The sequence below is a fragment of the Podarcis melisellensis genome (assembly GCF_964234715.1).
Source record: "Podarcis melisellensis genome assembly, chromosome: 9".
Classification (NCBI taxonomy): domain Eukaryota; kingdom Metazoa; phylum Chordata; class Lepidosauria; order Squamata; family Lacertidae; genus Podarcis; species Podarcis melisellensis.
Genome location: NC_138541.1, coordinates 77918023 through 77934403, shown reverse-complemented (window position 1 = coordinate 77934403; position 16381 = coordinate 77918023). Strand labels below are relative to the sequence as shown.

The window sequence follows — 16381 nt, the reverse complement described above, 5'->3', positions numbered from 1 at the left end:
TATATAACAACTTAGTATGACACTTACTGATGTGTGTAAATAGCATTTAAATACAAAGGGTGATACCTAACAGTCATACTCAGAGTAGACCAGTTAAGTTGGATATCACCCAAAGTACTGCCTTCTCTAGCCATAGGAATGTAGAAATTATTCAATGAATTTTATAAAGAGAAGGCTCCTATGAGATGCATTTAGACATTTTCCCCACTTGGAACACTGCATAGGAGTAAATGTAGTAGCTTACTTCAGAGGGATCAACATGAGTTACCGTATTTTTTGCACCATAACACTCACTTTTTTCCTCCTAGAAAGTAAGGGGAAATGTCTGTGCGTGTTATGGAGGGAATGCCTACGGGTGGCATGCCTACGGATTTTCCTCCTCTAAAAACTATGTGCGTGTTATGGTTGGGTGCGTGTTATAGAGCGAAAAATACGGTATATTCCCTTCACCATCGCATATTCTATATTTATATTCATGTCAGTGATTTTCTGGAGTGATTTGTGGCCCATGCAATCATTTATTCTTTATTAAAACACCTGAGCATATCAAGGCACATTGTTCTCAGTCAATCTGGAGAGCTCCTGAATGTGGTCATTTTTGGAAACACAAGTACCCTTTGGTTTCAACAACATCTGCAAGCATGGAAAACAATTTTCACAAAGCTTCTGTAGGTAACACCCAAAGTGTTTGTTGATAGAAGGCAAGTGGATCATAGAATGAAATGCATGTAGTATAAATTAGGCATTGAGAAGATTTGTCAAGGACGTTTACATTTATGCACCCTTTTGTGATTTATACATTCTTACAATATTTGCTTTTTTCTATGGGCAAATCTTAATTGATTATTTTGTAATGGCCTGAATGCAGTATGGTGAAACATAGTTTGGTTTCTCTTTTTCTTAGAAGTGCTGATGAAAGGCAAAACTCTCACAATTGCCTCCTATTGCTTTGAAATAATGATTAGCTTAGCTCTATGAAGAGCTGTCAGGGTTGAGCTGTGGTGCCTGCAGCACATTCTGGCGTATGCTGATAGTGGGCAAACTCCTCCCAAACAGGTGAAACGATAAGTATTCAACATTCCCAGTAGAAGAAAAACAACATGAACCATGCCTTGACACGAAGCATCTAATGATATAAAGGCAGTTGATAGGCTGGCGCCATTGCACACTCAGATGACTATAGCACACGCTTGTCTATATTGCTCACTAAATGAATCAGGCATTCATTTAAAGGGAGGCTTTTGCAGCAGAGAGCATCGAAAACACATGCCTAATAGGTACATTCATTTTAATAGGCTCATTCATTGAGCTGGCCTGATTAATTAGTGCATGTCACCATCTGGTACTTATGGAGACTATTCATTTTTAGAATGCTGAAATTGCAGGGAATAGTGCACAACAATTAAGTTCCTTTTAACTGGATTATGTTGGTATAAAGTATTAGTGCAGGAGGTCTTCATTGTGATTCAGACAGCACACATCTGAAGAGGACCTGCCAGAACAAAAAAATAGTGCCTGAAATACATAGAAGAAAAAAGAGACTACATGTATCTCTTTCATTAGACAAATTGTTAACACCAAGAGAAGTGAACATAAGAAATTGCTTGTAAGCAAGTGGAGATTTCAGGCTTCCTCTGTCTGTCTGTCTGTCTGTCTGTCTGTCTTTCTCTCTCTCTCTCTCTCTCTCTCTCTCTCTCTCTCTCTCTCTCTCTCTGTGTGTGTGTGTGTGTGTGTGTGTCCTGGATATAATGTAGCTATTTCCCCCCTAGCTTTTGCCTTGATGTCTTTAGTATCATAGGAAGAAGTTAAAATATCAGTATTCACTTTTTCCTCAATCTTACTTTTTTTTTGGTATTCAAAACCATAGCTCACTCTTGTCTCGGAAGACTACATTTTCCAACATTAGAGTTAATAAAATCTACACAAAAAACTTTCACAAATTAATGCACTGAAAGGTCCAATAACCCAATGAAAGAATTTTAAATTTTTGTTCTCTACACACCTATCCTTATACTTTGTGCAGTGCATTATTACAATTTGACCACATTCATGTTGATATTGTTTGCAAATAGGTTATTTCTTATTTTGCTGTATGCTTGCTTGCTTGCTTGCTTGTAACTCTTTTTACCCTTTTGAGCAACAGGGAAGTTTGTCATCAAAGGGGACTGTCAAGGGATTTCTTTTGCTGTCTCTGCCAGCCTTCAGGTTATTTAATTCATTAGTGTCTTCTTTTGTCTATAATACCGATAGGCTTTTTTAATGCTATAAAACTAAAGCACTTTGAAATATTCTATCAGCACCACTGAAATTAGGGCACCTAATGAATAACAAAGGGTGTTCATGAAAAGTATTCATCCCACAAACTGACTCTGATTTTAAGTCCTCTCTCCTGTCTGTCTCAATTCATTTAGTACTGTTTGGCACTTAGACATGAGAAAGCAGTTTGATCCGATTTATTATATTTCTAAGCCGCTTTTCATTCAAATGAATCCCAAAGCAATTTACAAATAATAAATAACAGTAACATGACAGAACATAATAGAACATCACCAATACAACATAAATCATAGAGAGTAATTAACAAATTATCAGTGAAACAATTACAATGTATAAAAACACTGTTAACAAAGCAACAACTATAAAATAAGTTAAACATCACAATTAAAGCAAAAGTCTTATGATTAACAAATCAATGCAGCACCTATAATCTATAAAACAATTGTAACATTAACAAAACAGCAACCCAAAAATAAACTAATTAATATTTATTATGATTTATTCAATTTATATACCACCCTTTACAAAAAATCCCAGGGCAGTGTACAACATTAAAAACATTACAGAACATCAATGATAAAAACATAGTAAAAACATGGTAAAAGGCATACTGACAGAAAGCCTAATAATAAAATAATCCTATACTCTCTCCACACCCCATTGCTCATAATACACATATTTTGTCTATTTTAACGTGGTGGTCATAAAAGACTTAAGTTTTTGCACCTGTCTTAAAATTTGAAGTCCAATGGAAGGCATCATTTTGCCACAGTCTGATTAGTAGAAAACAGTGGTTCTAAAGATGTTGAAGCAAAGGCTGCTTTATCAAGGCAAAGAACACATACATATAAGCCAACCAGTCCTTTAAAACATTGTGAACTCAAATTCTTTGGTGGTTATGCTAGTGTATTTTCTAAGACATTTTAGTCTCCTGACACTGCTTTAAACAGATAAAAGCTTTTCAATGGCTACTTGAAAGCAGGTGATAGCCAAAGTAATATTTCTCTCAACTATCTTCCTAATTCTCTTCAATATTTTGGGAAGCAATTTCTTAAATTTAAACTTTTGAAGCAAGAATATATAGAACATACTTGCCTACCTTATATTCATATTGTTTTATAATAATAATAATATTTTTTTTATTTATACCCCGCCCTCCCCAGCCAAGGCCGGGCTCAGAGCGGCTTACAAGCAATAATAAAAACAAGATGAATGATTACAAATTAAAAACAAAATAAAATACAACATTAAAATAATGGAACATTAAAATATTAAAATGTAGCCTCATCGCAGGAGGAGAAGGAAAAGAAAGAAAGGAAAAAAAAGAGAGGGAGGGAATCAAATTGGCTCCAAGCCAAAGGCCAGGCGGAACAACTCTGTCTTACAGGCCCTGCGGAAAGAAATCCGATCCTGCAGGGCCCTGGTCTCATGAGGCAGAGCGTTCCACCAGGCCGGAGCCAGAGTTGAAAAGGCCCCGGCTCTGGTTGAAGCCAATCTAACTTCCTTAGGGCCTGGGACCACTAGGGTGTTGCTATTTATGGACCTTGAGGCTCTCCGTGGGGCATACCAGGAGAGGCGGTCCCATAGGTACGAGGGTCCTAGCACAATTATACAGTAATTATGTGCAATATTATCTTGTATGCAACAGCTAAAAGTAGTATGCATGTTCTACTGTCCTATAAGATTGTTTATGAGATAGTGAACCAAGGCTTGCATGTGATATTATTATTATTATTATTATTATTATTATTATTACTACTACTACTACTACTACCATTGTTGTTGTTTAGTCGTTTAGTCATGTCCGACTCTTCGTAACCCCATGGACCAGAGAACGCCAGGCACCTCTGTCCTCCACTGCCTCCCTTAGTTTGGTCAAACTCATGCTGGTAACCTCAAAAACACTATCCAACCATCTCATCCTCTGTCGCCCCCTTCTCCTTGTGCCCTCCATCTTTCCCAACATCAGGGTCTTTTCCAGGGAGTCTTCTCTTCTCATGAGGTGGCCAAAGTACTGGAGCCTCAGCTTCACAATCTGTCCTTCCAGTGAGCACTCAGGGCTGATTTCCTTCAGAATGGAGAGGTTTGATCTTCTTGCAGTCCATGGGACTCTCAAGAGTCTCCTCCAGCACCATAATTCAAATGCATCCATTCTTCGGCGATCAGCCTTCTTTATGGTCCAACTCTCACTTCCATACATCACTACTGGGAAAACCATAGCTTTAACTATACGAACCTTTGTTGGCAAGGTGATGTCTCTACTTCTCAAGATGCTTTCTAGGCCTGTCATTGCCCTTCTCCCAAGAAGCAGGCGTCTTTTAATTTCGTGGCTGCTGTCACCATCTGCAGTGATCATGGAGCCCAAGAAAGTAAAATCTCTCACTGCCTCCATTTCTTCCCCTTCTATTTGCCAGGAGGTGATGGGACCAGTGGCCATGATCTTCATTTTTTTTATGTTGAGCTTCAGACCATATTTTGCGCTCTCCTCTTTCACCCTCATTAAAAGGTTCTTTAATTCCTCCTCACTTTCTGCCATCAAGGTTGTGTCATCTGCATATCTGAGGTTGTTGATATTTCTTCCGGCAATCTTAATTCCGGCTAGGGATTCATCCAGCCCAGCCTTTCGCATGATGAACTCTGCATATAAGTTAAATAAGCAGGGAGACAAAATACAGCCTTGTCATACTCCTTTCCCAATTTTGAACCAATCAGTTGTTCCATATCCAGTTCTAACTGTAGCTTCTTGTCCCACATAGAGATTTCTCAGGAGACAGATGAGGTGATCAGGCACTCCCATTTGTTTAAGAACTTGCCATAGTTTGCTGTGGTCGACACAGTCAAAGGCTTTTGCATAGTCAATGAAGCAGAAGTAGATGTCTTTCTGGAACTCTCTAGCTTTCTCCATAATCCAGCGCATGCTTGCAATTTGGTCTCTGGTTCCTCTGCCTCTTCTAAATCCAGTTTGCACTTCTGGGAGTTCTCGGTTCACATACTGCTTGAGCCTTCCTTGTAGAATTTTAAGCATAACCTTGCTAGCGTGTGAAATGAGTGCAATTGTGCGGTAGTTGGAGCATTCTTTGGCACTGCCCTTCTTTGGGATTGGGATTGGCAAGAGCAGGGCCCTCAGGCACTCACTCAGGGGAGTCCTCCTGGGCAGCAGGCAGCAAGCACCACGCAGTCCTTATGAGGCTTCAGGCCCCACCCCAGGCCAGATGGTAAGTGGCAGAAAGGAGCAGGGCCCTCGGCACTCACTCAGGGGAGTCTTCCTGGGCAGCAGGCAGCAAGCACCACGCAGTCCTTATGATGCTTCAGGCCCCGCCCCAGGCCAGATGGTAAGTGACAAGAGCAGGGCCCTCAAGCACTCACTCAGGGGAGTCCTCCTGGGCAGCAGGCAGCAAGCACCGCGCAGTCCTTATGAGGCTTCAGGCCCCGCCCCAGGCCAGATGGTAAGTGGCCAGAGCAGGGCCCTCAAGCACTCACTCAGGGGAGTCCTCCTGGGCAGCATCATCTTTTAAAATTTTAAATAGTTCAGCTGGAATACCATCACTTCCACTGGCCTTGTTATTTGCAGTGCTTTCTAAGGCCCATTTGACTTCACTCTCCAGGATGTCTGGCTCAAGGTCAGCAACCACACTACCTGGGGTGTACGAGACATCCATTTCTTTCTGGTATAATTCCTCTGTGTATTCTTGCCACCTCTTCTTGATGTCTTCTGCTTCTGTTAGGTCCTTTCCACTTTTGTCCTTTATTATGGAAATCTTTGTACGAAATGTTCCTTTCATATCTCCAATTTTCTTGAACAGATCTCTGGCTCTTCCCATTCTATTGCTTTCCTCTATTTCTTTGCATTGCTCGTTTAAGAAGGTCTTCTTGTCTCTCCTTGCTATTCTTTGGAAATCTGCATTCGATTTCCTGTATCTTTCACTATCTCCCTCACATTTTGCTTGCCTTCTCTCCCCCACTATTTGTAAGGCCTCATTGGACAGCCACTTTGCTTTCTTGCATTTCCTTTTCATAGGGATGGTTTTAGTTGCTGCCTCCTGTATAATGTTATGAGCCTCCATCCATAGTTCTTCAGGCACTCTGTCCACCAAATCTAAATCCTTAAACCTGTTCCTCACTTCCACTGTGTATTCATAAGGGATTTGACTTAGATTTTATCTTACCGGCCCAGTGGTTTTTCCTGCTTTCTTCAGTTTAAGCTTGAATTTTGCTATAAGAAGCTGATGATCTGAGCCACAGTCAGCTCCAGGTCTTGTTTTTGCTGACTTGCTGACTGTATAGAGCTTCTCCATCTTTGGCTGCAGAGAATATAATCAATCTGATTTCGATGCTGCCCATCTGGTGATGTCCATGTGTAGAGTCGTCTCTTATGTTGTTGGAAAGGCGTGTTTGTGATGACCAGCTTGTTCTCTTGACAGAACTCTATTAGCCTTTGCCCTGCTTCGTTTTGATCTCCAAGGCCAAACTTGCCAGTTGTTCCTTTTATCTCTTGACTCCCTACTTTAGCATTCCAATCCCCTATAATGAGAAGAACATCCTTCTTTGGTGTCACTTCTATAAGGTGTTGTAAGTCTTCATAGAATTGGTCAATTTCAGTTTCTTCAGCACCAGTAGTTGGTGCATAAACTTGGATTACTGTGATGTTAAAAGGTCTGCCTTGGATTCGTATCGAGATCATTCTATCATTTTTGAGATTGCATCCCAGTACAGCTTTCACCACTCTTTTGTTGACTATGAGGGCCACTCCATTTCTTTTACGGGTTTCTTGCCCACAGTAGTAGATATGATGGTCATCTGAACTGAATTCGCCCATTCCCGTCCATTTTAGTTCACTGATGCCCAGGATGTCAATATTTATTCTTGCCATCTCATTTTTTACCACCTCCAACTTACCCAGGTTCATGGGTCTTACATTCCAGGTTCCTATGCAATATTTTTCTTTACAGCATTGGACTTTCCTTTCGCTTCCAGGCATATCCGCAACTGAGTGTCCTTTCGGCTTTGGCCCAGCCGCTTCATCAGCTCTGGATCTACTTCTACTTGCCCTCCGCTCTTCCCCAGTAGCATGTTGGACGCCTTCCGACCTGAGGGGCTCATCTTCCAGCGTCATAACTTTTATATGCCAGTTGTCTTTGTCCATGGAGTTTTCTTGGCAGGGATACTGGAGTGGCTTGCCGGTTCCTCCTCCAGGTGGATCACGTTTGGTCAAAACTCTCCACTATGACCTGTTCGTCTTGGGTACCCTGCTCGGCATAGTTCATAGCTTCTCTGAGTTCTTCAAGCCCCTTCGCCACGGCAAGGCAGTGATCCATGAAGGGGACTACTACCATTACTATTATTTATTATTATTATTATTATTATTATTATTATTATTATTATTATTACTCTGCCCATCTGGCTGGGTTGCCCCAGCCACTCTGGGTGGCTTCCAACACATGTGAAAACATAATAAAACATTACACATTAAAGGGCTTCCTGATACAGGGCTGCCTTCAGATATCTTCTAAAAGTTGGGTAGTTCTTTATCTCCCTGACATCTGGTGGGAGGGCGTTCCACAGGGAGGGTGCCACTGCCAGGAACGCCCTCTGCCTGGTTCTCTGTAGCTTCACTTCTTGCAGTGAGGGAACCACCACATTCATCTTGTGTTATACTGCAGCTCCATCTGGTGTTTGGTAGGAGTGGTTACCTATGAAGTATAAAAATTAACAGTATCATTTACTATAAAGCAATCTAGTATTTATGCAGAGTGACAGATAAGTACCTGATTTCATTACCTGTACTTGCTGCATACCACAGTGCGATAAAGGCCAATCGCCATTATATTCTGAACAGTATTGTATTTTGTGAAATCCAATTTAGTAATGTAGTTGTCAATTTACAGTAAATTTGTGTGCATTCCATAACATCCACACACAAGGAGACAGCCACTAAATCAACATCAGAATAGTTTTTTCACTAAATAAATAAAGTTTCTCTGCTCAAGTGATATTCATTCAAATCAGTCAAACAGATTTCTATTTTTCCACACAATTCTAGACGTAAATAAGTTGATGTTTGGTTTTTTCCTTTGAGGTTAGTCATTACAAAAACAAATTGCAGTTAATTTTCAGATTGACTATTCTCTAAGGCAGCTTGCTTTGTGAGCAGCTGCTTAAAAGACAACTTGCTTGTAGGCTGCTCCATCCAATATATATTTGTATAAACAGCTTCTTATGTGGTTTCAGCATTTTTAATCATGTGATCAGAAGCAAAATGAGAGGAGACAATGATTTGGTTGAAAATCACTGGTACTACATGGGTGTCCCTCATACAGATAGTTGACACATGGAACAGCCTCCATGTGGTTGCATTTGAAGCAAGCACACAACACACACAATGTCGCTTAGCTACAAATCTCAGAGTTCTAGGAAGGAGGGACTGACTTATGCAACTCTGAATATTATAGCTCCTAGAGGGGAGTAGATGTTTCCTAACAACTCTCAGAAGCCTTAACAAACCACAGCTCCCAGGATTCTTTGTGGAAAGCCATAACTGTTTAAAGTGGTACAGTAACTACCAGTAACTACTTTAAAGTAGTGACTACTTTAAAGTACCATCTGCACTATAGGCTAACTAACTAACTAGTGTTAGTTAATCAAATCATACTTCTTGCTGGGATTATGTATTCCATGGTCATGTCAGGTTAGGGAAGGCTGATAAAGTGTTGGTTTGTTCCTATATTAAAACACATTTTTTTATCCTGCCCTTTCTCTGGGTTCTCTGTATACCTGTTTCATATCACAATAACCCTCTGAAGTAAGTTTGGGTGAAAGATGGAAGGGTAAATAGAACTTCTGAAGTTCCTTCTTCTACAGGTTGGGAGACATAACCTCTTGAGTAGGAACTAACTTCTCATTGATCATTTGACCATTTTTTCTTCTTTTTTAGGATGACCAGGATTTGATTACACAGACAAGATGAACAAGCAAGATAACAAATAAAGGATCTTACCATGCATTGAACAACTTCTGAGAGTCAGGTGCTTAGCCCTGGAAAAATGTCTGCTTGCAATGCATTCACTGAACATGTCTGGAAACCTGGTGAATGTAAAAACTGCTTCAAGCCAAAAAACTTGCACCAACTGCCTCCAGCTTCTGAAAAACCTCCCGTCTCTACAAATCTGAAAATCAATGCAAGTCACAGCAACAACCAACGTACTAAAAATACAGGAAATTTTCGACCTCCTGTGGCAAAAAAACCCACTATAGCTGTGAAACCCACCATGATGACAGTAGATGGACAGGGTATATGTGGTGAGGTCAGCCCACAGGATCTTTGCGAGAACAAGCCAATTGCAGGCTGGAACCAAAATAGGACTGTCTTGGAAAAAAAACCACATAACAATAATAATAATGAAGAAGAAATTGAAGGTTATGGTCATGTTCATAGGCCTTATGGGAATAGTGATGGTGTAGGTAAAGCTCCAAGCAACAATAATGGACTGACAGAAATGTTGAAGGAAATTGCAGGCTTGGACACATCGTCTTCTCTAACAGGAAATGAAATTAATTCAAGGGAAGCATTCTTGGGAAGAATAAACAATTGTTATAAAAAGTCATTAGAAAGAAAGGTCCCTCCAAGTTGCATGTTGGGTGCCATGAAGGATTCGCAAAATAAGCATGTGGTTCTGAGTGGAAGCACTGATGTAATAAGTAATGAAGGTGGTCGTTTCTGTTACCCAGAATTCTCCAGTGAGGATGAGAGTGAGGATGATCTGCTTTTTGGCAATATGCATGAAGACCATGAGAGCTGGGATGAAAGTGATGAAGAGCTGCTGGCAATGGAAATTCGCATGAGGGGACAGCCACGCTTTGCTAACTTTAGGGCTAATACTCTATCACCTGTCCGATTTTGTGTTGACAAAAAATGGAACACAGTGCCTTTAAGGAACAAGTCTCTCCAGAGGATTTGTGCTGTGGACTATGATGATAGCTATGATGAAATTTTGAATGGTTATGGAGATGATGCTGTGATTCTTTATGGGCAAGCAAGCATGCAAAGCATGGTGTCATCTGATTCCATGTCTCCTGACTCTTCTTTGACTGAAGAGTCTCGCTCTGGGACAGCAAGCAGTTCTTCTCAAAAGCTCTGCAATGGTGGATTATCTCCTAGCACTCCTAAAGATATCAAATTAATTGAGGAAGAATATAAAAGCTTTTGTGATGATCAGCAATTGACAGTTGTAACTAAAAACCCTCAAATTGCTACCAAAACTTTGGAGACTCATAAGGCTGTCCTTGCCCTTAGGTTGGAAGAAAAGGATGGCAAGATTGCTGTTCAAAGTGATAAGCAGGAATGCTGTAGTCCTTCAGGTGTGCCAAGTCAAGCATCAGCTGCAAGTTTACTCCCCGTTGAAGAACAAGCAAAACCTTATAGGGTAGTAAACATGGAACAACCCATATGCAAGCCATACACTATTGTGGATGTATCAGCAGCCATGACCCATGAATGTATAGAGAATCGAACGAGAAGCTGTGATTCAAAAAGTACCCTATCTAATCCAAATTCACACGATACTCTAAGTACAAAGGTTGCGCCTCATTCTGTATCATCTGGGCAAGTGAACACCAATCTTAAAAAATCTAGTGCAGTCAGATACCAGGAAGTTTGGACTTCCAGTACAAGCCCACGGCAAAAGATTCCTAAAGTGGAACTAATTCCCAACACACCAGGACCTTCTGTACCTTTAAGGAAGAACATTCACAAATCTGCTCCTGCTTCACCTACATCAACCAATATTTCTACAAAAACAATCCCTGTTAAATCTCCTAACCTGTCTGAAATAAAATTCAATAGTTACAATAATGCTGGCATGCCACCCTTCCCAATCATTATTCATGATGAGCCAACGTATGCTAGAAGTTGTAAGAATGCAATCAAAGTTCCTATTGTAATCAATCCCAATGCATATGACAATTTAGCAATCTATAAAAGTTTTCTAGGGACTAGTGGAGAGCTCTCTGTAAAAGATAAAACCACAAGTGTCATCAGCCACACATATGAAGAAATAGAAACAGAAAATGCCGCTCTGAAAAACATAACTAGCAAATCTACTGAACTCTCCCAGGCTAAAGGGTTAACTAATAGCTCTGAGAGAAGACTGGGCTCTGTGGCTCAGAAGGTTCAGGAGTTCAACAGCTGTCTTGGCAAAGGTCTGACTTCATCCAAAAGCTCTGATCACAGCTCCCCAACAAAAATACCAAGAACTCTTCATGATCCTGTGGCCAAAACAGAAGAGACACAGGAGATATGTAGTGGAAGTAGGGAAAATGCCTGTACAGTACTATCACAAATTGTGGCTTCTATCCAGCCTCCACAGTCTCCCCCAGAAGTATCTCAGACTGGACCCAAGTCTTGCAGTGCGGAAGAATTGTATTCTCTGCCTCCTGATGCAGACACAGGTGAAAGTGTCCCAGTGCGGCCCAAATCTCTCTTTACCACACAGTCGAGTCCTGAGAGTGAGGCAGGAAATTCCACAGAAATGGTGCCTAAGGAAACCCTGTCCAAGTCACTAGTTGCCTATTCCTCAAAGCCAGTGGCTGCCTCCCAGAATACCACAAATCCCAAAACTGAACAGACTCCCCCATTTCCTCCTCCTCGTTCCACGTCTTCACCATATCATGCCAGCAAAGTGTTGCAAAGACATTTCAGCAATTGGACCAAACCCACGAGCCCCATAAGATCAACAGAGGCTGAATCAGTATTGCATTCCGAAGGTAGGCGAGCTGTTGATGCAAAGCCCAAGCGTTGGATATCATTTAAGAGCTTCTTTCGTCGCAGAAAAACTGATGATGAGGAAGAGAGAGAAAGAGAAAAGGGGAAACTGGTGGGTCTTGATGGAACTGTCATTCATATGCTTCCACCTCCTCCTGTTCAACGGCATAATTGGTTCAGTGAGTCAAAATCAGATTCAAGTGAGAAACCCTCAATTGTGTTTATGTTTAAATGTGAACAAGCAAAGATGGAGGCAAAATCTGATCGAAACAAGACTGAAGTAGAGCCAGCAGTTGAAGTTGTGGTATCCGAAAGAGACGAGAGGGAGAAGTCTTCAGAGGTATTGGAAGAAAAGAGCCATTCTTCACCACCTAATATTCCAAAGGAAATTCTCAGGTAAAAATAGATAAAGGTTTCACTTGACAATTTATGCACCTTGCTATATATTTCCAAAATATACACAAACTCCATTTGTGTATGGAGAATAAAGTGCAGAGAGACTCCACATGGAACTGAACCCTAACCCCCCCTTTCATGCCAGCCTCACATCAGGTGCAGTGCAGCATGTGGAGCTATTTATGAGAAGCACCCCAGCACACACGGTGCTCATAAGAGAGCTAGCAGTAGTGGCCCAACATGGGTAGGAAGATGGAGAAGAGTGTTTCAGTTAATTTTCTCAGCAAGATGATGATGATGATTATGATGAAGGATTAAATGGCAGGGGTATATGCATCAGTATATAGAGCCTCTTTCTTGTCTGTACACAGGGAGCAGAACCGTGGCCTAACTTGCTGGGGAGGGGAGGGAACCATGAGTTTTGGCACCTTGCAGACTAATTTATTATGTTATAAGCTTCCATGATTAGTGTTCACTTCATCAAATGTATAAAGAGGCTTTGCATCTGATGAAGTGGGCTCTGTTGCGAAGACATCGGAAGGCAGCCCTGTTCCTGGTAGTTTTTAATGTCTCACATTTTATTATGTTTTTATATGTACTGGAAGCCACCCAGAGTGGCCTAAAATTATTGTTAAATTATTATTACTATTCAGACTGATGGAAAGTACCCCATGAAGCACTCAGGAGTCAAGCTGTATTTCAAGTAGACTTTCTTCAAGTTGCAGTCTTGCATCATCATAAAGCAATCTTCTTACATCCAGGAATCATCATACACAGGAGGGATCACATGCACGGGAGAAGCCAGCAGGGGGAGTCAGCCATACCTGCAGTGGTACCTCGGTTTTCGAACAGCTTAGTTCATGAACAACTTGGAAATTGAATGCTGCAAACCCGGAAGTAGGTGTTCCGGTTTGCAAACTTTTTTCGGAATCCAAACTGTTCCGTTTTGAGTGTTACACTTTCTTTTTCAGTGCCACACTTCCGTTTTGAGTGCCCCCCTCCTGCTTGCATGGGAGTAGGAGCTGGATGGGGTAGCTCAGCTGGGGAGCACAAAGCCTCCATTTCCCAGCTGAGAGATCCAGTAGAAGCTGGATCGGACTGCTCAGATGGGGAGGTGCAGGCTCCGTCACACTTTCCAATGAGGGGTTCTCGGCTGCCCCCACCTCAGCATCAGAGCCCATGCACCACCTGAAGGCAGCCAGGCGGAATAGTTGCTGGGGCGGCGAAGGCGGAGGTAGCCTAGCAGCTGCATCTGAGAGCCCCTAAACTTCTGCTGAGACAGTTGTCAGGCTGTCTCCACATTGCCACACGATGCTCCTTTAAACTTCTCTATTGAGGTGAACGCAGCCAGTGATGGAAAAGTGATGGAGCCTGCGCCTCGCCAGCTTAGCAGCCCCAATCCAACTCCTACTCCCGTGCAAGCAGGAGCAGGGGCGGAGATCTCTCAGCTGGGAAACGGAGGCGCTCCTCAGCTGAGCTGCCCCATTCAGGGGCAGAGGAAGGGGATGCGGTAGGTGCAGGCTGCCCTGGGTGTCACCACTGAGGGGGGTGACAAAATGCCAGGCGGCACTCACCGCGAGGCCTGCAGGGGGTCTCTCCTTGGAGAGACATGGTGGCTTGAGCGCACACAGGCTCCGCGCTGCCCAAATGGTCCATCCACTGCCTCCCCCCCCAGCTGTAGGGCGGTTGAGTGGGAGGAGGCAGGTAGACTCCAGAGGCCCCGCAGTGCACCACACCCCTGGGCGCGCCACCCCAGGCACCCGAGTGGCTTCCTCTGCCGCTGGCCCCATCCAGCTCCTACTCCCGTGCAAGCAGGAGTGGGGGCAGGGATCTCTCCGCTGGGAAGTGGAGGCTTTGTGCTCCCTAGCTGGCATTCAAAATTAAAACTGAAACTATCCAGAAAACCACAAAGCCAACAAACTTGCAACTCATGAAAAAGCAGCAACACCACAAACTGAAAAAAGCAAACCAACCACAAGTGAATCAAAATCGCAAGAAAACATAAAACAACACTGACCCTAACCCTAATTCTAATCCTTACCCTAACACCAACCCAATCCTAAAATTAACCCTAACCCAGAAATGGTCTTGTTAAATAGTGAAATTCATGTTAAATTGCTATTTTAAGGGTGTGTGTTTTTAAAAGTCTGGAAATCCATTTTGCGTTACTTTCTATGGGAAAGCGTGCCTTGGTTTTAGAATGCTTTGATTTTAGAACAGACTTCAGGAACGGATTAAGTTTTAGAACCAAGATACCACTGTATTTATCCTAACTGGCTGTAGATCAGTTAGGCAATGCTCCACCACTCATGATGCTGACTCATACCGCCAGAGTCAGCATTTCCACTTCACACAGTGTTAACTCATTGATACCCGCAACACTCCCAACAGGCTCTGGTCCCCAAAAGCTTGTGGCATAGTAAATTTGTTAGTCATTATAATGTCACAATACTCTTTGTTATGTTTTGCTGCAACAGACTAACAGACCCGCTGGAAATGGTAATTTAAATTACCATGTTTTACTGAAATAAGACATCACAGAAACTGGTTTTTAACCTTAAAACTGATTTTTAACCTTAAAATATCAGTACCTCTGATTTATTACAAACACTGAGATATGCTTGAGCATTTTCCATCCTAAGTTGGATGAACCTAGTAGAGTAAATGTATATAGTATTGCACCCTTAGTGTTTGAAGTAACTTATTTCTAGAAATTATTATCTGTGCAAATAGAATCAGAACTGAATAACCTCATGATACTGTACTTATATTTATGGGGTGTATATTCTTGCCATATAGTTTTGTTACCTGTGTATGCTATATTTGTTATACTTTGAGTTGTCAGATTTTTTTTTTCATTCATTGCTACTTTAGGGGAAGGGAAAAAAATTATGTGAAATGTAAACTGCAAATCTTTAACATTTGCAGCCTTCACAATTCTGTCTTACAGTTGTACCTTGGAAGTCAAACAGAAACCATTCGGGAAGTCTGTTTGATTTCCAAAACGTTCGGAAACCAAAGCACAGCTTTGATTTGCTGCAGGAAGCAGCTGCAGCCAATCAGAAGCCCCATCAGATGTTCGGCTTCCAAAAATAGTTCGCAAACCAGAACAGTCATTTCTGGGTTTGCGGCATTCAGGAGCCAAAACGTTTGGGAACTAAGCTGTTCCAAAACCAAGGTTTGACTGTACTTGGATTAGCTTTGAGGCAATCATGGCAGTTTTTATTGAGTTTTCATAGCATTACACCCCTGAGTAAACAAAGCAGAACCAATAACAAACAATATTGGTCTACCACATAAAAAAGGAATACATCAAAACAAGAGGTAAATATCATATACATCACTTCTAACTTGAAAATCAAACGACATAAACTGAAAGCTATGCACACAAATCTTCAGGTGGCTTTCCTGCATGCCATGAGGAACATAGGAGTGGTGGCGATCCCTCGCTTGATACCGAGGATCAGTTAGCGGAACAGGCAGGGGCTTCTTGCTAATCTTCACATCTTCTCTTCCCAGCCTGGGACAAGGGCTCTTACCATTTACTGTTGCACTTGTTAGAGCAGAGTCCAGATCCTTTTCACACATAAGGAAATAAAACAAAACAAATTTCTTACTTTGTCCTTGGAGTTGCCTTCCTTCTTTCTGCATTTCTTGATTGTCCAGCCTGAGACGGTGCTCTTGCAGACTTGAGCTGAGGAGAGGTGCTGGGGGGGGGGGGCAAGTGCCATCTGCTGCTTGGGACTGGAGCTCCTTCAGCATGTTGTCAGGCTGCTGGTTATCACCCACAAGCCATGTTTTGCCTTTGTGCTGGACTATCAACTTTAAAAGGAAGCCCCGTCGATATACTTTGCCCACTTCTTTTAGTGCTGATGTGTAAGGGTGGAGAGCTGTGGCCAGGCTGATATCCTGGAATATTTCAGTGGTAACTTCGCCATATTTTAGGTTTCT

At 42.0% G+C, this 16381-nt stretch overlaps 1 protein-coding gene across 4 annotated transcripts in view; it reads left to right on the top strand.

The window, feature by feature from the left end:
* Nucleotides 1-16381, top strand: part of PEAK1 (pseudopodium enriched atypical kinase 1) — a 71753-nt gene that overhangs the window by 31195 nt on the left and 24177 nt on the right. For 3 of the 4 annotated variants that reach the window (XM_081925532.1, XM_081925531.1, XM_081925533.1), the window contains exon 2: nt 9209-12430. In XM_081925532.1, coding sequence (XP_081781658.1) covers nt 9318-12430 — 3113 coding nt within the window. In that variant the 5' untranslated portion in view covers nt 9209-9317. Of the gene's footprint in view, nt 1-9208; nt 12431-13083; nt 13469-16381 lie in introns of those variants that run through there. The other variant, XM_081925534.1, reaches the window with a different exon arrangement.